The sequence below is a fragment of the Thalassophryne amazonica genome, chromosome 12, assembly GCF_902500255.1.
Source record: "Thalassophryne amazonica chromosome 12, fThaAma1.1, whole genome shotgun sequence".
NCBI classification, from domain to species: domain Eukaryota; kingdom Metazoa; phylum Chordata; class Actinopteri; order Batrachoidiformes; family Batrachoididae; genus Thalassophryne; species Thalassophryne amazonica.
Window position 1 is genome coordinate 45,228,605 of NC_047114.1, and position 27,151 is coordinate 45,255,755.

General features: G+C 41.7%; 1 protein-coding gene across 1 annotated transcript in view; it reads left to right on the forward strand.

Moving 5' to 3' along the window:
- LOC117521981 (Golgi reassembly-stacking protein 2-like) overlaps positions 1-27,074 on the forward strand; it is a 38,585-nt gene extending 11,511 nt beyond the window's left edge. The window contains exons 4-10 of the mRNA XM_034183345.1: positions 9,278-9,364; positions 9,482-9,612; positions 10,234-10,366; positions 16,648-16,771; positions 19,535-19,642; positions 19,854-19,982; positions 26,245-27,074. Coding sequence (XP_034039236.1) covers positions 9,278-9,364; positions 9,482-9,612; positions 10,234-10,366; positions 16,648-16,771; positions 19,535-19,642; positions 19,854-19,982; positions 26,245-26,507 — 975 coding nt within the window. The 3' untranslated portion in view covers positions 26,508-27,074. The remainder of the gene's footprint in view (positions 1-9,277; positions 9,365-9,481; positions 9,613-10,233; positions 10,367-16,647; positions 16,772-19,534; positions 19,643-19,853; positions 19,983-26,244) is intronic.
- The last annotated feature ends 77 nt before the right edge of the window (positions 27,075-27,151 follow it).

The following is a 27,151-nucleotide window of genomic DNA, read 5'->3' on the forward strand; positions in this document are numbered from 1 at the left end:
ACCTCCAGAGTATGATGTTTCCACCCCCATGCTTCACGGTTGGGATGGTTTTCTTGGGGTTGTTCTCATCCTCTAAACATGGTAAGTGGAGTTGATTCCAAAAAGCTCTATTCTGGTCTCATCTGACCACATGACCTTCTCCCATGCCTCCTGTGGATCATCCAGATGGTCACTGGTGAACTTCAAACAGGCCTGGACATGTGCTGGCTTGAGCAGGGGGACCTTGCTGCCCTGCCGGATTTTAAACCATGACAGCATCATGTGTTACTAATGTAATCTTTGTGACTGTGGTCCCAGCTCTGTTCAGGTCATTGACCAGGTCCTCCTGTGTAGTTCTGAGCTTTCTCAGAATCATCCTTACCCCACAAAGTGAGATCTTGCATGGAATCCCATGCAAGATCAGTCATCTTGTGTTTCTTCCACTTTCTGATAAATAATCATAACAGTTGTCTTCTACCAAGCTGCTTGCCTGTTGTTCTGTAGTCCATCCCAGCCTTGTGCAGGTCTGCAGTTTTGTCCCTGGTGTCCTTAGACAGCTCTTTGATCTTGGCTATGGTCGACAGGTTGAAGTGTGATTGATTGAGTGGTTTGGAGCTGGTTTGGTAGGGGTTCAAATACTTATTTGCAGCAGTAACATACAAATAAATTCTTTAAAAAAAAAATCACACATTGTGATTTCCGGATTTTTTTTTTTTTAGATTATGTCTCTCACAGTGGACATGCACCTAAGATGAAAATTTCAGACCCCTCCATGATTTCTAAGTGGGAGAACTTGCAAAATCGCAGGGTGTTCAAATACTTATTTTCCTCACTGTAATTTCAGCGTTGAGCACAGGACGCAAAAAAAATTAAACGTTTAATTTTTGGCGTCCAATTTGCTTTGTCCTTTGCTTCCCTCGCGCTGTTGTGGCGTCGAGCTGCATTGTCTCGGCACTAGGTTGCTTCCACGCGGCGGCGTCATGATGACGCACGACGCAACTCGAAGCAGCCCCGGTGTGAAAGGGGCTTTAGGGTGCCCTGACATGAGCGCAATAGCACGAACTGTGCCGTAACGATCCCACCCGCAGTGTTCACAGCTGGATGCCGTTCTTTGGTCTACCGGCTGCCACATGCTCTGCGCTGGACGCTGCATATAAAAAAATAATTATTTTGTGGCGGATTAATCTTCTTTTTTTTTTCTGCACATTGGCCATTGAAAATGGCTCTGATCACTTCCTGAATCACAGAGGAGGCTGCAGCCAGAGTTGTTTGCACGCCTAACAAGCTGCAGAAAGCATTTTGAGCTGTCAAAAAAGGTAATTATTTGGCTTGTTTACATTGTCATGGCTTGGTAAAACAGTTGTTTTTTTCCTTCTTGTGTGCAGCTGTTAAAGTATGTTAATAACCGATTTAACTTCTTGTTATAATCCTTCAGACGAGCTGTGCTCTGATGCATTCTGCTGACGTCACCACTTGCTGTGTTCACGTCTTGTTTACTACACTTGACGAGCTGCAGGTCGTGTTGGAGATTAGATCGTGCCACATAGCACGACATTTGTGCATGAATAATTTTTTTGGAACATTTCAAAATTCTTTGTGCGCAATAGCACGCACCGGCACCCCTCTGACGACCTGTCTGCACTAGTTCAAGATGAGTTTACTCTCCAGCACGACATAGGTTGTGCTGTTGCGTGAATCAAAAACATGCTCGTATCAGGGCACCTTTAGTAGATTTTGAGCAGTGTTTAGGGTCGTTGTCTTGTTGAAAGATCCAGCCCAGGTGCAACTTCAACTTTGTCACTGATTCATGAACATTGTTCTCAAGAATCTCCTGATATCGACTGGAATCCATGTGACCCTCAACTTTAACAAGATTTCCAGTACCTGCACTGGCCACACAGCCCCACAGCATGATGGAACCACCTCCAAATTTTACTGTAGGTAGCAAGTGTTTTTCTTGGAATCCTGTGTTCTTTTTCAGCCATGCATACCACCCCTTGTTATGTCCAAATAACTCGATTTTAGTTTCATCAGTCCATAGCACCTTATTCCAAAATGAAGCTGGCTTGTCCAAATGTACTTTAGCATACCTCAAGTGACTCTGTTTGTGGCGTGTATGCAGTAAAGGCTTCCTCTGCATTACAGCATCTCTTTTTGCAAAGTGCGCTGTATAGTTGAATGATGCACAGAGACACTATCTGCAGCAAGATCATGTTGTTGGTCTTTGGAGCAGGTCTGTGAGTTGACTATGACTTGTCTCACCATCCTTCGCTTCAACTTATCTGAGATATTTCTTGGTCTGCCACTTCAGGCCTTAACTTGTACTGTGCCTGTGGTCTTCCATTTCCTCACTATGTTCCTCACAGTGGAAACTGATAGCTGAAATCTCTGAGATAGCTTTTTGTATCTTTCTCCTAAACCACACCCTGCTCAGAGTGCCGCTTTCATTGGCCTGACATCTCTGCTGTTTTGGCATTGTGGGAAAGCTCACCTGCAGGTTGAGCTCGTCTCGCCACCCTGCTCAGTGTGCCGCTCTTGTTGGAGCGACAACACACAGAATGTGTCTCTTCCCAGATAGATCTCTTTCAGTGCAGCTTCTTGTTCTGACTTTAACAAGAAGTTAACACCCAAGTCTTTCATTGCCAACTATAAGTGGTAATCAAACCATTCCAATCATATCTTTTTGAACTCTTCTGCATCAAACTCCATTGTGTCAATGTTTACAATGGGCTTGAGCAATATCAGGTGAAGTTGCTCATATACTTTAAGTTTCTTAAATATTTATTACGGCCACTCTTAAAACTTCAGTCATCTTTATAATTTTATTACTGGTGAATTTTAGAATTGATTTAGATTATCTGGGAACTACTTTTCACACAGGAATTCATCAAGCACGTCAGCCACGGGCGCATACGAACTGTACAGTTGTTCGCCCATAACGAGAGCCTCCAGTTTTAGCTTGACATAAGCTAAGCTAGTGGCGCTGGTGAGAGTGTGCCTAAACCATGGTGTTGAACAATCTTTGTTTTCAGGTAATTTGAGAGTTGTTTAGAGACTCCCATGTTGCCACTCATTAGAAGAGATGCAAAGAGGGGAAACCTTTGCAAATTGCCATCTTAAATGCCCTTTCTCATGATTGGACTCACCTGTGTAAAGAAGTCAATGAGCTTACCAAACCAAGTTTGTGTTCCAGTAATTAGTGCTAAATGTATTCAAATCAATAAAATGACAAGGGTGCCCAAATGTATGCACTTGTCCAATTTTTATAGTTGTATGCAAAAGTGTGGGCACACCTGATGATTTTCCTTTATAAATCATTGGTTGTATGGATCAGAGAAGTGAAATGAAGTTTCTAGTATTTACAGAAAGTGCTCAGTAATTAAATAAAATTTGGCAGGTTCCCTCCTCGGAAACCAACAAACAAACAAATATGACAGAACATCTGTCCATGATGGGGTGGGGGGTAAGATATTGTGACCTGGATATCTTCTCCCCCACCACCAACCCTATATCAAGAATTCTGCACTGTTTATTGCTAGGGATGGGTATCGAGAACTGGTTCCATTCGGGTATCGTTAAGAAATGATTCGATCCACCGGCATCAATAGCCTTTTTGCTTAGCGATTCCCTTATCGGTCCTTCAGAGCGGCTGTTGTTTTTGGGGGCATTTGTAAAGAAAATGATAATTTCTCTACATTGATTACAGACCTGCAGCAGGCCTGTAATCAACTTTTCTGCAGCGCGGCTTTGCTTTGAACCTTGAACCAATCGAAGCAGTGATTCGCAGATCGAAGTAGTGCTTCGATTTGCTGTTTTGTTGATTCATTGTTTTATTTCACTTTATGTTCATTTTTCTCCGCTAAAATCCTAAAGACCATATGTCTGTGAGTAATATTTATCTTTTTTATGTTTTATGTTGTTCTCCCCGGGGGTAAGATATCCAGGGAGGAGGATACAGTTACAACGGCTCTTGTTCATGTTTTGCAAACCTGATTTAAAAACAGTGCCTTTGAAGCTGCTTTTGTTCATGATTAGTGGCGTCAAACATGTGAGTGAATGCAAGTTTTATGTAATCCGTCAAAATGGAACATGCAGATTGTGAAAAAACATGTGATAGAGGAAATCTAAGCTCAGATTTGGATTCAGCACCCCAAAAATTACCCTAAATCTGTTCTCAAAGTCCATGCTAGCTATATATATATATATATATATATATATATATATACACACACACACACGGCTGGACCATCTGTTAAGCAAGTTCTTCATGGAGGTGAAGTGAACAGGTCTGACTACGAACCCAACACTGTCAAAAGCTTTCAACCACCAGTAGAGGCCCACCAGGCCTCTACTGGTGGTTGGCTCTCACTGCGGTATTGTATCACTTCCTGTTCCGGAGCACAGCGGTGTTTTGCTGTATCTGTTAGCTGTTTAATCTGTGCAGTTAGATTGATCTAGTTACCTAGATAACGATTTGTTTCACAGTGTTATCTTCACGTGCCTTAACTAAAGCACTCCCTCTGCTGAATCACCTCTAAATTATTTACACGTTATTCACTTTGCGTGTTTTTAGGAATCCGCTAGCTTAGCGCAGCTACTAGCTCTTAGCCGGTTTAGCATGGCAGCTTCTCCTGTCTCTCCCGCACTTTTCTGCTCTGGGTGTGAAATGTTTAGTTATTCCTCGGCCTCCTTTAGCAGTAATGGTACTTGTAATAAGTGTAGCTTATTCGTAGCTTTGGAGGCCAGGCTGGGCGAATTGGAGACTCGGCTCCGCACCGTGGAAAATTCTACAGCTAGCCAGGCCCCTGTAGTCGGTGCGGACCAAGGTAGCTTAGCCGCCGTTAGTTTCCCTCTGGCAGATCCCGAGCAGCCGGGAAAGCAGGCCGACTGGGTGACTGTGAGGAGGAAGCCTAGCCCTAAACAGAAGCCCCATGTACACCGCCAACCCGTTCACATTTCTAACCGTTTTTCCCCACTCGGCGACACACCCACCGAGGAACAAACTCTGGTTATTGGCGACTCTGTTTTGAGAAATGTGAAGTTAGCGACACCAGCAACCATAGTCAATTGTCTTCCGGGGGCCAGAGCAGGCGACATTGAAGGAAATTTGAAATTGCTGGCTAAGGCTAAGCGTAAATTTGGTAAGATTGTAATTCATGTCGGCAGTAATGACACCCGGTTACGCCAATCGGAGGTCACTAAAATTAACATTGAATCGGTGTGTAACTTTGCAAAAACAATGTCGACTCTGTAGTTTTCTCTGGGCCCCTCCCCAATCGGACCGGGAGTGACATGTTTAGCCGCATGTTCTCCTTGAATTGCTGGCTGTCTGAGTGGTGTCCAAAAAATGAGGTGGGCTTCATAGATAATTGGCAAAGCTTCTGGGGAAAACCTGGTCTTGTTAGGAGAGACGGCATCCATCCCACTTTGGATGGAGCAGCTCTCATTTCTAGAAATCTGGCCAATTTTCTTAAATCCTCCAAACCGTGACTATCCAGGGTTGGGACCAGGAAGCAGAGTTGTAGTCCTTACACACCTCTCTGCAGCTTCTCTCCCCCTGCCATCCCTCATTACCCCATCCCCGTAGAGACAGTGCCTGCTCCCAGACCACCAATAACCAGCAAAAATCTATTTAGCATAAAAATTCAAAAAGAAAAAAATAATATAGCACCTTCAACTGCACCACAGACTAAAACAGTTAAATGTGGTCTATTAAACATTAGGTCTCTCTCTTCTAAGTCCCTGTTAGTAAATGATATAATAATTGATCAACATATTGATTTATTCTGCCTTACAGAAACCTGGTTACAGCAGGATGAATATGTTAGTTTAAATGAGTCAACACCCCCGAGTCACACCAACTGCCAGAACGCTCGTAGCACGGGCCGAGGCGGAGGATTAGCATCAATCTTCCATTCCAGCTTATTAATTAATCAAAAACCCAGACAGAGCTTTAATTCATTTGAAAGCTTGACTCTTAGTCTTGTCCATCCAAATTGGAAGTCCCAAAAACCAGTTTTATTTGTTGTTATCTATCGTCCTCCTGGTCGTTACTGTGAGTTTCTCTGTGAATTTTCAGAACTTTTGTCTGACTTAGTGCTTAGCTCAGATAAGATAATTATAGTGGGCGATTTTAACATCCACACAGATGCTGAGAATGACAGCCTCAACACTGCATTTAATCTATTATTAGACTCAATTGGCTTTGCTCAAAATGTAAATGAGTCCACCCACCACTTTAATCATATCTTAGATCTTGTTCTGACTTATGGTATGGAAATTGAAGACTTAACAGTATTCCCTGAAAACTCCCTTCTGTCTGATCATTTCTTAATAACATTTACATTTACTCTGATGGACTACCCAGCAGTGGGGAATAAGTTTCATTACACTAGAAGTCTTTCAAAAAGCGCTGTAACTAGGTTTAAGGATATGTTTCCTTCTTTATGTTCCCTAATGCCATATACCAACACAGTGCAGAGTAGCTACCTAAACTCTGTAAGTGAGATAGAGTATCTCGTCAATAGTTTTACATCCCCGTTGAAGACAACTTTGGATGCTGTAGCTCCTCTGAAAAAGAGAGCTTTAAATCAGAAGTGCCTGACTCCGTGGTATAACTCACAAACTTGCAGCTTAAATGATGATCAATCTATCTTTATTAGTTGGCTATGTACCACAGGCTTTTAAGGTGGCAGTAATTAAACCATTACTTAAAAAGCCATCACTTGACCCAGCTATCTTAGCTAATTATAGGCCAATCTCCAACCTTCCTTTTCTCTCAAAAATTCTTGAAAGGGTAGTTGTAAAACAGCTAACTGATCATCTGCAGAGGAATGGTCCATTTGAAGAGTTTGTCAGGTTTTAGAATTCATCATAGTACAGAAACAGCGTTAGTGAAGGTTACAAATTATCTTCTTATGGCCTCAGACAGTGGACTCATCTCTGTGCTTGTTCTGTTAGACCTCAGTGCTGCTTTTGATACTGTTGACCATAAAATTTTATTACAGAGATTAGAGCATGCCATAGGTATTAAAGGCACTGCGCTGCGGTGGTTTGAATCATATTTATCTAATAGATTACAATTTGTTCATGTAAATGGGGAATCTTCTTCACAGACTAAGGTTAATTATGGAGTTCCACAAGGTTCTGTGCTAGGACCAATTTTATTCACTTTATACATGCTTCCCTTAGGCAGTATTATTAGACGGCATTGCTTAAATTTTCATTGTTACGCAGATGATACCCAGCTTTATCTATCCATGAAGCCAGAGGACACACACCAATTAGCTAAGCCAGAGGACACACACCAATTAGCTAAACTGCAGGATTGTCTTACAGACATAAGGACATGGATGACCTCTAATTTCCTGCTTTTAAACTCAGATAAGACTGAAGTTATTGTACTTGGCCCCACAAATCTTAGAAACATGGTGTCTAACCAGATCCTTACTCTGGATGGCATTACCCTGACCTCTAGTAATACTGTGAGAAATCTTGGAGTCATTTTTGATCAGGATATGTCATTCAAAGCGCATATTAAACAAATATGTAAGACTGCTTTTTTGCATTTACGCAATATCTGTAAAATTAGAAAGGTCTTGTCTCAGAGTGATGCTGAAAAACTAATTCATACATTTATTTCCTCTAGGCTGGACTATTGTAATTCATTATTATCAGGTTGTCCTAAAAGTTCCCTGAAAAGCCTTCAGTTAATTCAAAATGCTGCAGCTAGAGTACTGACGGGGACTAGAAGGAGAGAGCATATCTCACCCATATTGGCCTCTCTTCATTGGCTTCCTGTTAATTCTAGAATAGAATTTAAAATTCTTCTTCTTACTTATAAAGTTTTGAATAATCAGGTCCCTTCTTATCTTAGGGACCTCATAGTACCATATCACCCCAATAGAGCGCTTCGCTCTCAGACTGCAGGCTTACTTGTAGTTCCTAAGGTTTGTAAGAGTAGAATGGGAGGCAGAGCCTTCAGCTTTCAGGCTCCTCTCCTGCGGAACCAGCTCCCAATTCGGAGCAGGGAGACAGACACCCTCTCTACTTTTAAGATTAGGCTTAAAACTTTCCTTTTTACTAAAGCTTATAGTTAGGGCTGGATCAGGTGACGCTGAACCATCCCTTAGTTATGCTGCTATAGACTTAAACTGCTGGGGGGTTCCCATAATGCACTGAGTGTTTCTTTCTCTTTTTGCTCTGTATGCACCACTCTGCATTTAATCATTAGTGATTGATCTCTGCTCCCCTCCACAGCATGTCTTTTTCCTGGTTCTGTCCCTCAGCCCCAACCAGTCCCAGCAGAAGACTGCCCCTCCCTGAGCCTGGTTCTGCTGGAGGTTTCTTCCTGTTAAAAGGGAGTTTTTCCTTCCCACTGTCGCCAAGTGCTTGCTCACAGGGGGTCGTTTTGACCATTGGGGTTTTTACGTAATTATTGTATGACCTTGCCTTACAATATAAAGCGCCTTGGGACAACTGTTTGTTGTGATTTTGCGCTATATAAATAAAAATGATTGATTGATTGATATTTGGCTTCGTTGGGTCTGTACTGTCGATGCCTCGGTCTGATATTTTCCCATACAGACCTCGCGCTCTGTTAATAATCCTTTAATATCACCAGAAATACAATTTTTGGGAAAGTTTTCCACTTTCTGACTGTTGGGCCCAGCTAAACAGTGAGATGGGTTTATTTGGAAAAAAAAAAAAAACTTCATTTCTCAAAATAAAACACAAATTTGGTTAATTAATTTTTTTTTTTTTTTTTTTTTTTTTTTATTCTTAAATATCCAAAAGCTATGTTCTATTAATTTGATAGTGTCCATCCCTTGGGGAAATAATGTCTTGACTTGGGTACCTTCACAATATGCAATATTTTGGGGGGAAGAAATTTTAAGCTTGAATGCAAAAATAAATAAATAAAATAATAATAATAAAAACGTAGTTATTCTTTGTAGAGGAACTGCCCAACTAAGTATGAATATTAAACTTGAGCAGCTAAACCAAAGAACCAAAGTTGAAATTGACCTCACCAGTGTCCTGGACATGTCCCTCCTGATCTTGATGAACCTGAAAGCCAAAACTGCCAGAAAAAGCCAAATACTGAAAGTGAATCGGGCACTGGGCAGCCCCCAATGCCCCATGTATGGTGCCTTCACACTCAGCTTTATCCTACAGATGCAGTTTGATTTTTGTCTTTCAGTGTTTAACTGCTTAGATTATTTGTTTATTGGTTCGCTTGCATCAGTCAAGCAGTAGATTATGGACTGTTTGCTCATCTCCTCCCTGCTGTCACCAGGAAGTGGAGCCAAACTCTCCAGCAGCCCTGGCTGGATTGCGGCCACACACCGACTATATCATCGGAGCTGACACGGTCATGAATGAGGTCAGTGAGGCACTTTATCAGCACTTAGATCCTCACACCTGTTCTCCACCTGATGGTCATGGTAATTGTGTGGTTTCTCTTTTTCTTTGTCCTGTCGCTCTGTGACTTTATCTGCAGTCAGAGGACTTGTTCTCACTGATCGAGAGCCATGAAGGGAAAGGCCTCAAACTCTATGTGTACAACACAGACACTGACAACTGTAGGGAGGTCGTCATCACACCGAACAGTGCCTGGGGAGGAGAGGGCAGGTAACACAAATCCTTCCACATGATCCTGTGGACATGCATTATGGTGCATCACTTTTGAAGACTAAGACCTTGTCCACACGGAAATGGAGCTTTGTTTATACAATTTTTTTCTTTGTCATTTTCAAAAAGTGTTCCATAAACACAACACCATTTCAAGAAATATCTGCGTATGACAAAACTGCTGAAAATGAGCCAGACATGTATGTGGCACTGTAACACTCCCTTCTCCAAATGGAGAAGATGTGGCGCATGCTTAGAACAATGTTCAAACTGTCTACAAACACAGAAGAAGAAGGCTGAGGGTGGCGAGGTGGGGCTATGACATCATTTCACAAAAGTTGTCAATTGGTTGTACACACAGAAACATGAAAAGTGCTGTTTTGAAATGTATCTGCTCTGGGACACATTTTCAAAAAGTAGCATTTTTGGGCTCTGAAAACGGCGATTCCATGTGGACGTAACACCAGTAAGGCACAAAAGCTTTGTGGATAAGCCGAGACTTTTATCATGGTCGACTGGCACCTCAGAAACACAATTGTGTGTCTGTTTTTTTTTTTTTTTTATTGAGTGAAAATCTTGGAAGTTGGTTGGATTATTGGCATTATTTTCTGACTTTTATAGCCTGGGATGCGGAATTGGCTATGGATACCTCCACAGGATTCCCACCCGACCTTTTGAAGAGGGGAAGAAGATTCATTTCACAGGAAACTCTTCCAGTGAGCCTCTCAGTTCAGTGAAGGATGGATTCACTGAGGTCAGATCATGCCGATTTGTTTTTGCTCTGATACAAATCACATGAAATTTACAGCAGGTAAAATAAGTATTGAACACCTCACCATTTTTCTCAGTAAATACAGTGGGGAAAATAGGTATTTGACCCCCTGTCAGTTTTGCAGGTTTTCCCACCTACAAAGAATGAAAGAGTCTGTAATTTTTATTGTAGGTACACTTCAACTGTGAGAGACCGAATCCCCCCCCCCCCCCCCAAAAAAATCCAGAAAATCACATGGTATGATTTTTAAATAATTAATTTGCATTTTATTGTATAAAATAAGTATTTGACCCCCTATCAACCTGCAAGAATTCTGGCTCTCACAGACCTGTTAATTTTTCTTTAAGAAGCCCTCTTATTCTGCACTCTTTACCTGTATTAATTGCACCTGTTTGAAATTGTTACCTGTATAAGACACCTGCTCACACACTCAATCAATCACACTCCAACCTGTCCACCATAGCAAGACCAAAGAGCTGTCTAAGGACACCAGGGACAAAACTGTAGACCTGCACAAGGCTGGGATGGACTACAGGACAACAAGCAAGCAGCTTGGTAGAAGACAACAACTGTTATGATTATTTATTAGAAAGTGGAAGAAACACAAGATGACTGTCAATCTCCCTCGGTCTGGGATTCCATGCAAGATCTCACTTTGTGGGGTAAGGATGATTCTGAGAAAGCTCAGAACTACACAGGAGGACCTGGTCAATGACCTGGACAAAGCTGTGACCACAGTCACAAAGATTACATTAGTAACACATGTTGCTGTCGTGGTTTAAAATCCTGCAGGACAGCAAGGTCCACCTGCTCAAGCCAGCACATGTCCAGGCCCGTTTGAAGTTCACCAGTAACCATTTAGATGATCCAGAGGAGGCATGGGAGAAGGTCATGTGGTTAGATGAGACCAAAATAGAACTTTTTGGAATCAACTCCACTTACCGTGTTTAGAGGATGAGAACAACCCCAAGAAAACCATCCCAACCGTGAAGCATGGGGGTGGAAACATCATACTCTGGAGGTGCTCTTCTGCAAAAGGGGACAGGACGACTGCATCGTATTGAAGGGAGGATGGATGGGGTCATGTACTGCGAGATTTTGGCAAACAGCCTCCTTCCCTCAGTAAGAGCATTGAAGTTGGGTCATGGCTGGGTCTTCCAGCAAATCTTGTGCTGTAAAAGAAGAGCGAACTACAGGTGGTTGACCATGTAAAAGTGTTGCCACCGTGTTGAACAAGAACTTTAAGTTATGCTTGTTTTTGTTGATCAAATCAGAGTAGTAAGTCCGCTTTGTAGCCAATAATGCATGCTTATAGTCTAAGATAGCATCACGCTACGCAAGGTGAAATACTTCTAATTTTGAATGACGCCATTTCCGTTCTAGACTTCTTGCTTTATGCTTGAGGTCTTGCAGATGATCATTGAACCAAGGTGACTGTGATTTGGGGGAGCGCGGTTTTAACATAGGTGGTGCAATCATGTCGAGTGTAGTTTTGAGCACTGAGTTTGAACTATCCACAATTCTGTCTACTTACTGGGTATTTGTCAAATGTGAAGCTAAGACATCAGGCAGTCTAGCTTTGAGTTCAGTCTTAGTTGAGGAGTTGATGCATCGCCGTAAAGATATATCAAGCTCATCTGCTCAAGGAAGCCCTACCATTAATTAATGCTTCGATCTTAAATATGATCAATCTATCTTTATTAGTTGGCTATGTACCACAGGTTTTTAAGGTGGCAGTAATTAAACCATTACTTAAAAAGCCATCACTTGACCCAGCTATCTTAGCTAATTATAGGCCAGACTCCAACCTTACTTTTCTCTCAAAAATTCTTGAAAGGGTAGTTGTTAAACAGCTAACTGATCATCTGCAGAGGAATGGTCTATTTGAAGAGTTTCAGTCAGGTTTTAGAATTCATCATAGTACAGAAACAGCATTAGTGAAGGTTACAAATGATCTTCTTATGGCCTCAGACAGTGGACTCATCTCTGTGCTTGTCCTGTTAGACCTCAGTGCTGCTTTTGATACTGTTGACCATAAAATTTTATTACAGAGATTAGAGCATGCCATAGGTATTAAAGGCACTGCGCTGCGGTGGTTTGAATCATATTTATCTAATAGATTACAATTTGTTCATGTAAATGGCGAGTCTTCTTCACAGACTAAGGTTAATTATGGAGTTCCACAACGCTCTGTGCTAGGACCAATTTTATTCACTATATACATGCTTCCCTTAGGCAGTATTATTAGAAAGCATTGGTTAAATTTTCATTGTCACGCAGATGATACCCAGCTTTATCTATCCATGAAGCCAGAGGACACACACCAATTAGTTAAACTGCAGGAATGTCTTACAGACATAAAGACATGGATGACCTCTAATTTCCTGCCTTTAAATTTAGATAAAACTGAAGTTATTGTACTTGGCCCCACAAATCTTAGAAACATGGTGTCTAACCAGATCCTTACTCTGGATGGCATTACCCTGACCTCTAGTAATACTGTGAGAAATCTTGGAGTCATTTTTGATCAGGATATGTCCTTCAATGCACATATTAAGCAAATATGTAGGACTGCTTTTTTGCATTTGTGCAGTATCTCTAAAATTAGAAAGGTCTTGTCTCAGAGTGATGCTGAAAAACTAATTCATGCATTTATTTCCTCTAGGCTGGACTATTGTAATTCATTATTATCAGGTTGTCCTAAAAGTTCCCTGAAAAGCCTTCAGTTAATTCAAAATGCTGCAACTAGAATGCTGACGGGGACTAGAAGGAGAGAGCATATTTCACCCATATTGGCCTCTCTTCATTGGCTTCCTGTTAATTCTAGAATAGAATTTAAAATTCTTCTTCTTACTTATAAGGTTTTGAATAATCACGTCCCATCTTATCTTAGGGACCTCATAGTACCATATCACCCCAATAGAGCGCTTCGCTCTCAGACTGCAGGCTTACTTGTAGTTCCTAGGGTTTATAAGAGTAGAATGGGAGGCAGAGCCTTCAGCTTTCAGGCTCCTCTCCTGTGGAACCAGCTCCCAATTCGGATCAGGGAGACAGACACCCTCTCTACTTTTAAGATTAGGCTTAAAACTTTCCTTTTTGCTAAAGCTTATAGTTAGGGCTGGATCAGGTGACCCTGAACCATCCCTTAGTTATGCTGCTATAGACCTAGACTGCTGGGGGGTTCCCATGATGCACTGAGTGTTTCTTTCTCTTTTGCTCTGTATGCACCACTCTGCATTTAATCATTAGTGATTGATCTCTGCTCTCTTCCACAGCATGTCTTTTTCCTGATTCTTTCCCCTCAGCCCCAACTAATCCCAGCAGAAGACTGCCCCTCCCTGAGCCTGGTTCTGCTGGAGGTTTCTTCCTGTTAAAAGGGAGTTTTTCCTTCCCACTGTCGCCAAGTGCTTGCTCACAGGGGGTTGTTTTGACCGTTGGGTTTTTCTGTAATTATTGTATGGCTTTTGCCTTACAATATAAAGCGCCTTGGGGCAACTGTTTGTTGTGATTTGGCGCTATATAAATAAAATTGATTCGATTTGATATATAAGGTTGTTGTTCCACTAAACACGGCAGCGAAACTGTAAACTTAATAAGTGAGTGATCAGACACCACTGATGTAAGAGGCATGATGTCAATATTTGTGACAGCAATACCACGTGCGAGAACCAGATCCAGGGTATTTCCACTAATGTGCGTCAAATCCCGAATGCATTGCCGAAATCCTAATGCATCCACAATTTCCCTAACTGATTTGCAGAGGGGATCAGAAGGCTTATTTATATGAATGTTAAAGTCACCAATGATCAGAATGTTATCTACATTAGTTGACAAGTTAGAGATGAACTCACCAAATTCATCTAAGAATTCAGAATATGGGCCAGGAGGCCTATATACAGTGACAAAGTAATACGACTTATTTTTATTCTTCTGACCATGGCAATGTGTAATATCCTGAGCAGAGCGGAGAATCAGATGCTCAAATGAGTGATATTTGTAACCCCAAAAGCTAATAAGCTAAACCTAGATTTATAAATAAGTCAAATACTTATTTTCCCCACTGTATATTTCTAAAGGTCTTACTACATGAAATTTTCACCAGATGTCAGTAGCAACCCAAGTAATTCACACATGCAAAGAAACCAAAGCAAATACGTACAGAAATTCCATTTTGTAATAAAACGGAAAAACACAGGGGAAACACTATTTAACACACTTACTAAAATGTATTTATTACTTCATACAAAAGGCTTTGTTGGTAATAACAACTTCAAGATGCCTCCTGTTTGCTCATTTGTGATTTTGGTCCATTCTTCTCTTCAAATCTTGATGGTTCCATGGAATTCTTCCAGAATATTTAGGGTCTTCTCCTTTCTCTGCCCCCGACCAAGGCAGCGTCCACATCTGGGGTTGGTCCCCGGGTGCCGGATTGTGGCTGCCCACTGCTCCTAGTGGTTGGATTGTGTCTAACTGTAATTGAGATGGGTTAAATGCAGAGGACAAATTTTCTGTTGGATTCAAGTCAAGTGATTGTCTGGGCTATTCAAGCAGCTGGATTTTCATTCTCTGAAATCAACTGAGGGTTTTCTTGGCAGTCCACTTCCAGATTATGGCACCACAGTGCTCACTGGAACATTCAGAAATCCTTCTGTAACCAATGCCAACAGTATGTTTTGCAACAATAAGGTTGCGAAGATCTTGAGAGAATTATTTGATTTTACCCATCATGAGATGTTTCGTGTGTGACACCTTGGTAATGAGACACCTTTTTGTAGCCCATCAGTTGGGACTGAACTAGCTGATATTAATTTGCACTGACAAGGAGCAGGATTGCTTTCGAATTATGATAGATGTCAGCTAGTGTCTTGGCTTACCATGTCTTTTTTACACCTACCTTTCTAAAGGTGTTCAGTACATTTTCCTGTGTCATTTCACATTATTAGACATAATTTCTGTACTTATTTGTTTTGGTTTCTTTATGTGTGTATTACTTGGGTTGTTACTGACATCTGGTGAAAATTTCATGTCAGTGGCACCTTCAGAAATATAAGTACTGAGAAAAATGGAGACATGTCCAGTTTTGAGTTAAGATTAAGTTCAAGGTATAAATATTTGGGGCCACTCAATTTGTGTAGCCAACACGTTTGTCCTAAAATCACAAATAATTCAGGACCTGATCAGGTCTTAGTAATGAACAGTTAGCCTTTTCTGTCATCTGTTCCTAACTATAAATATAGACTCAATGTAGTTACAACTGAGTTTAAAAGTTTGCATGCCCTTACTTTGAAATGGCAAACAGGAAGCAGACATTTTTTCAATGTATTTAATGCCCACTTTGCTTGTGCATGTGTTCATTATTGACAAATGATGCATAAAAAGAAAGTTACAGTGAAATCATGAAAATATCACTCTAAAACTTCTAAATCTTTATGATATGTTTTCACTTTGTTTTCATAACCTCCTCCAACCTCTCTAGGACTGTCTGAGCAGCTTTTGTATGCTCTCATAGAGACATCTGTATGTGTCATAGAAGAACAAACAGTATGGTAAATCGATCTAGAGTAGGCAGTTTTCACAAACTGGGTGAGTGTACAAGGAGGAGACGAGTGAGGGAAGCCACCAAGACACTTGTGATAATATTGGAGGAGCTCTAGGCTTCTGTGATTGGAGGGACTGCACACAGTGCAATTTTTGTCTGTTGTGTCACCAGTCACAGCTTCAGAGAAGGATTTAATACCAGAGAATAGATTTTGTTGGGGGGTTGATGCTTTAAGACTTATGAGTTAATGGCTCGTATCGCTACCGGAGAGATGAGATGCTAAATAAATGCTGACAGGCTGGAAACTGTTTGCACCACTTCTGCACTGCTCTGACTGGCTCTGTATGTGACAATATGCAGACAATATGGAACTACAAACAACCGCCTGTGCACATCTGTCTTGATTAGCCTGAAGTTGTTCACTAAGTTGGCTGCAAATAATATTATTTAGGTTGCTACAAGGAAGAAAAATGGTGTAAGCAGCCACATGTTGGCATGTTTGAACTGTCATACTGGACATACTGTTATTGTGAGTGTCCAGAGACACAGATTGTACTGCTGCTATGGTCTGAGAAGTATCATGTTTTTTATTCTAGTTTATGCCATTGGGGATGGGGTTAGTTGTCTGATTCAGGTTGACCAAAGCCCCATGCCCCCCAGAGAGCACAAACCTGCTAACTTGTGCTCATTAAATTTGATTTGACATTTCCTTTTTGTCCAACAGGTCCAGTTGTCTGCAGTAGTCCCTCCTCCTTCAGTTCCTGCTGTGTCCCCTGGCCTGGAAGACTCGCTGTCTGGCCTGTCAATCAGCGCAGCCTCCCCAACCATGCCCAGCGAGCTGCAGACAGGTACTTAATCTGTCCTGCAACACAGTTAGCTCAATGTTAAAAATTATCCTGTTGAATCAATGATCGTCACTTTTCTTTATACCGTGCACCCAGAAAGTATTCACGGCGCTTCACTTTTTCCACATTTTTGTTATGTTACAGCCTTATTCCAAATTGGATAAAATTAATTTTTCCCCTCAAAATTCTACACACAATACCCCATGACTCTGGAAAAAGTTACTTTGAAACCTTTGCAAATTTATTAAAAATAAAAAATTAAGAAATCACATGTACATAAGTATTCACAGCCTTTGCCATGAAGCTCAAAACTGAGCTCAGGTGCATCCTGTTTCCACTGATCGTTCTTGAGATGTTTCTACAACTTAACTGGAGTCCACCTGAGGTATGTGCCTTTCAAATCATGTCCAGTCAACTGAATTTACCTGTCAGTGCATGTCAGAGCACAAAACAAGCATGAAGTTAAAGGAATTGTGTGTAGACCCCTGAGACGGGATTGTCTCGAGGCCCAAATATTGATACAGATACTCCAGATCTTTTATTCCTTCTGCTGTCAAGCTGCTGAACGCGGACAGCAGTCATTTTAAATGACATTTCCTTTATCATCATCAATCATGTTACGATTGTTCTTATTATTGTCTATTTATTTTTTAATTATTCATGAGCTTACTGACCTTTGTTGTTTTAATCTGGAGTGCTGTTTCTGACACACTGTGTGTGGTTGTGTGACTGTGTTGATGAACTGCAGATGAATTGCACTGCAGGGAAGTTGTTTGAATTTGAATGGGGAAGGGTACAGAAACATTTCTGTTCCTTTGAAGGTCCCAATGAGCACAGTGGCCTCCATCATCTTTAAATGGAAGACGTTTGGATTCAGCAGGACTCTTCCTAGAGCTGGCCGCATGTCTAAACTGAGCATCGCAGGAGGAGGGCCTTTGTCAGGGACGTGACCAAGAACCAGATAGTCACTCTGTCAGAGCTCCAAGATTCCTCTGGAGAAGCTTCAAGGACAACCATCTCTGCAGCAATCCACCAATCAGGCCTGTATGGTAGAGTGGCCAGATGGAGGCCACTCCTAAGGCCCAGGTTACACATAGACGGTTTTGTCCGCGGGTAATACGTAGACCGAAGTTCGCAGTAGTTCCGGCTGTTTTCGCGGTGGAAAGGGGCGGAGCATTTCGCCGGCGTTTTGAGCGCCGTACTAGCCGCAAATACGCAGATAAAACGCCGCTAAATCCGCCGAATAAAGCGGAGTTTTGACGCCGTAGCATCCGGCACACGTCAGGCAACGGGGGTTAATACTCAGTTCTATCCTTTACAATCGCAGGTTAAGACGTGCGTGAGAACGGCAGTGTTCTGCTGCTGCCGATAATGCCCTGTGTACCGCTGGATTTATCCAGGCAAATTCTGCGTTACTCCAGGAACCTTTGCTTATAGGCACCGTCCCCAGAGTATAATAGGCTGAAGCAGCTGTCAGTGCATGGGGAGGGAGTGACAGGGAGCTCATCTCTCAGCCTTGATAGGTGGCATTTTTATACTGACCGCCACCTATCGGCCGTTTGGAATGCTGTTAACCGGGAGGTGGCACTTAGAACAGCGTATTGTCCGCTAGCGCCGCCATTTTGTCTGCCTCTGTCGCGGGTTAAAACGTCTTTGAGGACGCCGATGTCGGCTTCTATACGCCGTTTACACGCCGTTGGTTAAGGATACAACGCCGGCCGCCAATTACAGCGGCGTAAACTGCGGCGCTACAGGAAGGGGCGGGATGACACGGTGATTAAAAAGTATCAAACGCCGTTGTTCGCGTTGTCTCCGTCGTCAGGCCAGTTCTCCGGGAGCGCTCCCGGAATTATTCGACATGTTGAATAATTTTTTTCGACGATTCCCGGTGAAGCCGGAACGAAACCACGCTCCCGTGCGCCGGCGTTAACTACAGCGTTTGATCCCTAAAACGGCCCGGAGGGGGCAAAATCTCTGCCGGGACGCTTCCGGTAGCGTTTACCGTCTATGTGTAAATGGGGCTTAAGTAAAAGGCACATGGCAGCCCACCTGGAGTTTGGCAAAAGGCACTTGAAGGACTCTCAGACCATGAGAAACAAAATTCTCTGGTCTGATCAGTCAACAGTTGAAGTCTTTGGTGTGAATGCCAGGAGTCATGTTTGGAGGAAACCAGGCACCATCTTTACAATGAATCATGGTGGTGTAGCATCATACTGTGGGGATGTTTTTCAGTGGCAGGAACTGGGAGACTTGTCAAGATTGAGGGAAAGATGAATGCAGCAATGTACAGAGACATCCTGGATGAAAACCTGCTCCAGAGTGCTCTTGACCTCAGACTGGGGCGACGGTTCATCTTTCAGCAGGACAATGACCCTAAACACACAGCCAAGATATCAAAGGAGTGGCTTCAGGACAACTCTGTGAATGTCCTTGAGTGGCCCAGCCAGAGCCCAGACCTGAATCTAATTGAACATCTCTGGAGAGATCTGAAAATGTCTGTGCACTGACACTCCCCATCCAACCTGATGGAAAGGTGAGAGGTGTTGCAAAGAGGAATAAGCGATACTGCCCAAAGATCGGTGAACCAGGTTTGTGGCATCATATTCAAGACCTGACGCTGTAATTGCTGCCAAAGATGCATCAACAAAGTACTGAGCAAAGGATGTGAACTCTGATGTGAATACTCTGCAGATGCACTCTGTATACAGAAATGTATTTTCTCCACATTTTTTTGAATTGGTGCTTTGTCTCTGCCTTCGACTCCAGGTTTACCCACAGTTCCACTGCTTCCATCCTCCTCTCATCCCACCTTCAGCCCCCTTGGTACACTGAATCCTGCCACCACCAGCTTCAACCCTGCCAGCACGCTACCAGGTGGCTCATTTCTCCTACGTACACCTTAAGAGCACTCGTACATCTTGTTAATTCTCAAATGTCCATATCATATCTTTGTACTTTTCATCTAAACTCTTAAGTGCTTCCTACCAATTGTGATACAAGTTTTAAATGGGGTTATGTGGGGGGGGTTCTCTTTTTTATATAGGCAGTTTAAAAAATGAGCTCTGATTTACTTTTGTGGTTGTAGGTGTGATGCCGCTGCCTGGTGGGTTACCTCCACTCCCTAACCTGCCCAACCTCAACCTGCCACTGCCAGACCTCAGTGCTGTGTCACTACCAGGAGCCAGCAATTTACCACCGCCACAAGGAATGACGGGTAAGCCGTCTTGCATTTCTTTACATGCCTGTTGTCAAGCTTAGCTAACAGTTGTCTAGTTTTCTCTCATATGTCCGAATACTTTGTCATACATTTCAGCAAAATCTCATCCTTGAAGTATGTCTGACCTATTGCACCATTCTTAATTTACAACATGACTTATCAGAACACTGGTCAGTCAGGCCAGCTTCAATCGCTACCGAGTAGAAACAGAGTTCATCATTTATAGTTGACAGGCGGGCAGGATTCTATTGAGTCTTTCCAGATTAGCCTCTTTATCCACCTTAATTCTGCACCTGAGACTTGCACGCCAAGCGTCATGATCAGTGCATACACATGTCCGGGTAGCAGGGTTTATTTGGAAGTTTTTCAGATCTTGTTTCAGAATATCCTTGTACCTAAGGCGAGGTTGACTAGTTGCCCTTGATCCATCTTTGAGAACACTATGGAGAATGCACCGAGGTAGACAAGATTTTGGCATTCCATGGACATGCTCAGCCCAATTGAGTCTCGTGGATTTCAGGGTACCTGATTGAGGGCTGGAATCTGTAATGTGAAAAAAGGTCTTCGTTGATAATCTTGTCTTTCCAAGTGACATGAAGTATAGGTCTTAAAGATTTTGTGTGAAAAGCACTCAGTCGCTGTTCTTGATGGCTGTACGTTGTCCAGCCTGAAGAGCCATACACAAGTATGCTCAAAACACAAACTTCATATACTCTTACTTTGGTCTTGATGGTAAGGTTCGTATTTCTAAACACACATTTCTCAAGTTTTCCAAACACAGTGGAAGCTTTGCCAGGTCTTGTAGACAATTCTTTATCAAGACAAAGATTAGATGTTAAACAACCCCTGGCAATAATTATGGAATCACCGGCCTCGGAGGATGTTCATTCAGTTGTTTAATTTTGTAGAAGAAAAAGCAGATCACAGACATGACACAAAACTAAAGTCATTTCAAATGGCAACTTTCTGGCTTTAAGAAACACTATAAGAAATCAGGAAAAAAAAATTGCGGCAGTCAGTAACGGTTACTTTTTTAGACCAAGCAGAGAGACAAAAATATGGACTCACTCAATTCTTTGGAATAAATTATGGAATCACCCTGTAAATTTTCATCCCCAAAACTAACACCTGCATCAAATCAGATCTGCTCGTTAGTCTGCATCTAAAAAGGAGTGATCACACCTTGGAGAGCTGTTGCACCAAGTGGACTGACATGAATCATGGCTCCAACACGAGAGATGTCAATTGAAACAAAGGAGAGGATTATCAAACTCTTAAGAGGGTAAATCATCATGCAATGTTGCAAAAGATGTTAGTTGTTCACAGTCAGCTGTGTCTAAACTCTGGACCAAATACAAACAACATGGGAAGGTTGTTAAAGGCAAATGTACTTGTAGACCAAGGAAGACATCAAAGCATCAAGACAGAAAGCTTAAAGCAATATGTCTCAAGAATCGAAAATGCACAACAAAACAAATGAGGAACGAATGGGAGGAAACTGGAGTCAACGTCTGTGACCAAACTGTAAGAAACCGCCTAAAGGAAATGGGATTTACATACAGAAAAGCTAAACAAAAGCCATCATTAACACCTAAACAGAAAAAAACAAGGTTACAGTGGGCTAAGGAAAAGCAATCGTGGACTGTGGATGACTGGATGTAAGTCATATTCAGTGATGAATCTCGAATCTGCATTGAGAAAGGTGACGATGCTGGAACTTTTGTTTGGTGCTGTTCCATTGAGATTTATAAAGATGACTGCCTGAAGAGAACATGTAAATTTCCACAGTCATTGATGATATGGGGCTGCATGTCAGGTAAAGGCACTGGGGAGATGGCTGTCATTACATCATCAATAAATGCACAAGTTTACGTTGATATTTTGGACACTTTTCTTATCCCATCAATTGAAAGGATGTTTGAGGATGATGAAATCATTTCTCAAGATGATAATGCATCTTGCCATAGAGCAAAAACTGTGAAAACATTCCTTGCAAAAAGACACATAGGGTCAGTGTCATGGCCTGCAAATAGTCCGGATCTTAATCCAATTGAAAACCTTTGGTGGAAGTTGAAGAAAATGGTCCATGACAAGGCTCCAACCTGCAATGCTGATCTGGCAACAGCAATCAGAGAAAGATGGAGCCAGATTGATGAAGAGTACTGTTTGTCACTCATTAAGTCCATGCCTCAGAGACTGCAAGCTGTTATAAAACCAGAGGTGGTGCAACAAAATACTAGTGATGTGTTTGAGCTTTCTTTTGTTTTTCATGATTCCATATTTTTTCCACAGAATTGAGTGATTCCATATTTTTTCCCTCTGCGTGGTCTAAAAAAGTAACCGTTACTGACTGCCACAATTTTTTTCCTGATTTCTTATACTGTTTCTTAAAGCCAGAAAGTTGCCATTTGAAATGACTTTAGTTTTGTGTCATGTCTGTGATCTGCTTTTTTTCTACAAAATTAAACAACTGAATGAACATCCTCCGAGGCTGGTGATTCCATAATTTTTGCCAGGGGTTGTAGTTGATCCAAGATATGTGAATGAGTCAACATTATCAAATGTTGTGTTGCTGATCGAGAATCTTAGATTACCAGTTAGAGATAGGACGACTGTCTTCTTAAGACTAATTGTGAGACCAAATCTCTGGCACGCTGTACTGAACCTATCCAGATGTTCTTGCAGCTGTAGGACTGAGGACGTGCACAAAGGAGCATCGTCTGCATAGAGAAACTCGTGGACAAGTCTCTGGACTCTTGTTTTGGCTTTGAATTTACCAAGAAATAAGTTTCCATAATCTTGAGTAAGCAGAGAGACTCCTACATGGTTAGGAAAGTTCTGGTACACCGTTCTGAAAACATAGGCAAAGTAGATGCTAAAGAGAGTAGGGGCTAAGACACAGTCTTATTTGACACCTCTATTGATGGGAAAGCAATTAGATGAATTGCCATCATACAGGATTTTGCCTTTCATTCCAAGGTGAAGGACTTTACTCTTGAGAGTAACTCTGGAGGACAACCAGGCTTCTTTAGCACAGTAAACAAGGATTCTCTGTCAACCAGATCAAATGCATTGGTCAGATCAATAAAGTCAATATAAAAAACGTAGTTTGCAAGACTTTCCCAACAGCTGTTTAACACTGAAGATAATATCTCTGCTAGATCTGCCTGGAAAAAATCCGCATTGAGATTCAGGATAAATCTCATGTTGCAGTCGATTGAGAATATTCTTAGCTTGTACCTTTCCTGTGACACTTAATGGGGAAATTACATGATAGCTGTTGCAGTCTCCTCTATCGCCCTTCTGTTTGTATAAGGTTTTCATCTTAGCATCTTTACACTCTTGTGGAACAGTGCCAGTAGTAGTGCCAGTTCACTATAATGTTCTGTCCATCTGGCCAACTTTTCATTGATGTCGGTGATAATGGAGCTGACTTTTCTTTTTAGCACAGAGCATGATTGGAAGATCGCCCTTCTTAATCGCAGAGTACACAGCTTTGATATCACCTTGATCCCTAGCAGTCTCGATCTCAGCGCAGAGGGACTAACACTATTTCTTTACATACAGTAGTGTTCAGAATAATAGTAGTGCTATGTGACTAAAAAGATTAATCCAGGTTTTGAGTATATTTCTTATTGTTACACTGGAAACAAGGTACCAGTAGAATAGATTCTCACAAATCCAACAAGACCAAGTATTCATGATATGCACACTCTTAAGGCTATGAAATTGGGCTATTAGTAAAAAAAAAAGTAGAAAAGGGGGTGTTCACAATAATAGTAGTGTGGCATTCAGTCAGTGAGATCGTCAATTTTGTGGAACAAACAGGTGTGAATCAGGTGTCCCCTATGTAAGGATGGAACCAGCACCTGTTGAACATGCTTTTCTATTTGAAAGTCTGAGGAAAATGGGACGTTCAAGACATTGTTCAGAAGAACAGCGTAGTATGATTAAAAAGTTGATTGGAGAGGGGAAAACTTCATCTACAATGATCTCCAATGCTTTAAAATGGACAAAAAAACCAGAGACGCGTGGACGAAAATGGAAAATCATCAAAATGGATAGAAGAATAACCAGAATGGCAAAGGTTCACACATTGATCAGCTCCAGGATGATCAAAGAAAGTCTGGAGTTACCTGTAAGTGCTGTGACAGTTAGAAGACACCTGTTAGAAGCTAATTTATTTTCAAGAATCCCCCGCAAAGTCCCTCTGTTAAATAAAAGACATGCAGAAGAGGTTACAATTTGCCAAATAACACATCAACTGGCCTAAAGAGAAATGGAGGAATATTTTGTGGACTGATGAGAGTAAAATTGTTCTTTTGGGGTCCAAGGGCCGCAGACAGTTTGTGAGATGACCCCCAAACTCTGAATTCAAGCCACAGTTCACAGTGAAGACAGTGAAGCATGGTGGTGCAAGCATCATGATATGGGCATGTTTCTCCTACTATGGTGTTGGGCCTATATATCGCATACCAGGTATCATGGATCAGTTTGGATATGTCAAAATACTTGAAGAGGTCATGTTGCCTTATGCTGAAGAGGACATGCCCTTGAAATGGGTGTTTCAACAAGACAATGACCCCAAGCACACTAGTAAATGAGCAAAATCTTGGTTCCAAACCAACAAAATTGTTTTGGAGTGGCCTGCCCAATCCCTGGACCTAAATCCAATTGAGAACTTGTGGGGTGACATCAAAAAAGCTGTTTCTGAAGCAAAACCAAGAAATGTGAATGAACTGTGGAATGTTGTTAAAGAATCTTGGAGTGGAATAACAGCTGAAAGGTGCCACAAGTTGGTTGACTCCATGCCTCGCAGATGTGAAGAAATCACGAAAAACTGTGGTTATACAACTAAATACTACTTTAGTGATTCACAGGATTGCTAAAAAAGCAGTTTGAACATAATAGTTTTGAGTTTGTAGCGTCAACAGCAGATGCTAGTTATTGTGAACACCCCCTTTTCTACTTTTTTTTTTTTTTTACTAATAGCCCAATTTCATAGCCTTAAGAGTGTGCATATCATGAATGCTTGGTCTTGTTTGATTTGTGAGAATCTACTGAATCTACTGGTACCTTGTTTCTCATGTAACAATAAGAAATATACTCAAAACCTGGATTAATCTTTTTAGTCACATAGCACTACTATTATTCTGAACACTGCTGTATTGTGTAGCTGTTCTCTGGACCTCTGCATGACACATTAGTAGTTCACCTAGTGTATATCTTGTTGGCCTTGATTTCATCCTCAAAAGAGCTCTTCTCTTTTTCTTTACAACAGGCTCCAAAGTCTTTAAGGAAGCATTATACTAGTTAGGGTCATGCTTACATTTTTTACTAAATGTTTTGAGCCCCCAGCTGTAAATAATGTTTAAGTCAGTCCATTGGTTTTCTTGACTTGGATGATACATGGTTTCATGGTAAGGATGATACAACACTAATCACTGCTTATGGAACTCTGAAGAGGGTCACATTCGTGTCCCTGAACATGCCTACTAATTTCACTCCTCTAGGAGTGTACTACAAATCTTGAGAGTAATCTGGTGTTCAGTTTCTTTCTCGCGGAGTCAGGAATCAATCCACTGACCTTTTGAGTTAATTGAAATTCTAATTTGAGTGATCCATGGTTATGCTTGACTGTTAATTAAATTCACAATTTTCAAGAAATCAATATGGGACATCTTCAGGTTCATTATTGTAATTTTATTTATTGTATTCCATCATTTTTGCTGGATGAATGAGTTACTGTGTCATATTCTTCTGCATAATTTGTGATATGTGTGATAACAGCATGCAAAAATAGGCATTTAAAACGTGCACCGCAGGGTAACTGGTGAGCCAGCAGGAAGCACTGATCGAGTGGTGGCTGCAGCAAGACTGACGGCTCTGAAACTTGTTTAAAAAATCTAGTACAGATCAATCACTAATAAATAAATAAACCTCCTTGATCAGACCTGATACTGATCACTTTGATCTAATCAGGACGCCCCTGCTTATAATTATTACATAATTGGTGCTTAAGGACAGTATGTTTGTAACAAGGCTGCTCTAGCCATCTTAGAAATTGATGTCAAAAATGCTCCCCCAGACACAGATCCCTGAGTCTGTTGTCTTTTGTCATTTCTCACATTTTAGGGATTCCACACTTGATCAGCTTTTCTGTACAAGATGTTCTGATTGGTAATTAAATGTAAGAATGTTGATGGTTTATACAAACTGTTCTCTACTTTTCACGTCTTGTTTCTCATGTTGTTGACAGCCCCTGTCTTGGTCAGCCTCCCGTCCCTCCCCCTGCCAAATCTTACTCCTGTGGCATCTCTGCCCCCTCTGCTGGCCTCTCAGCTGCCTCCTTTCCTGTCGCAGGGAGTGACCCCCGTCGTGCCCACTTCCACCCCTGTCCCTTCAGCCTCAGTCACAGTTACACTGCCGTCTAAATCCGAGGCTGCCGACCCCACAGAAGCAGTCTCCATGAACGTAATGGAACCACGCCCCCCAGCGGAGACGGCACCAATATTGTCATAGTGCGGGACAGGAGAGTCCACTTACCATCAAACCAAAACACACATCCCTTTTCTCGTTCCCTGTCTATTTTTCTATTTATTTGGCCAAGAGAGACGAGCAGACGGCTGCACCGGCTCGTGCGTCGAGGTCGACGTGTTGGTGTGAGGAAGCTCGTGTGGAGCTCTGAAGGATAAATGACATGAAGAGCGGATGTTTTACCAACATGTCTGTGACCAGTGCGATTGTGAGCGCGATCTCACAATTGCACTCTGAGGACGGCAGGATCTACTCTTCAGTTTGTCATAAATGTCTCACTTGTGGGGTTAGAAGAATGCAAAAAAACTGTTTTAGGATTTTCCTCTTTCTAACCTGGCAGTCCATGACGGACGTAATGTTTTAAAATGTATGTATAAAACACAGAACATTTTATAGGGCTGGACAGTAAACCGGATTGAATGAAGTACATCATTGATATTTTACCATCAGACTTCATATATCTTGGGTTGGGTTTCAGTCCTGATACTGAGCAGGTCATAATGTAATAAACTTTGAGCCAAAAGGTGAAAGGAAATATGCACTTATACAGTAGTATTCAGAATAATAGTAGTGCTATGTGACTAAAAAGATAAATACAGGTTTTGAGTATATTTCTTATTGTTACATGG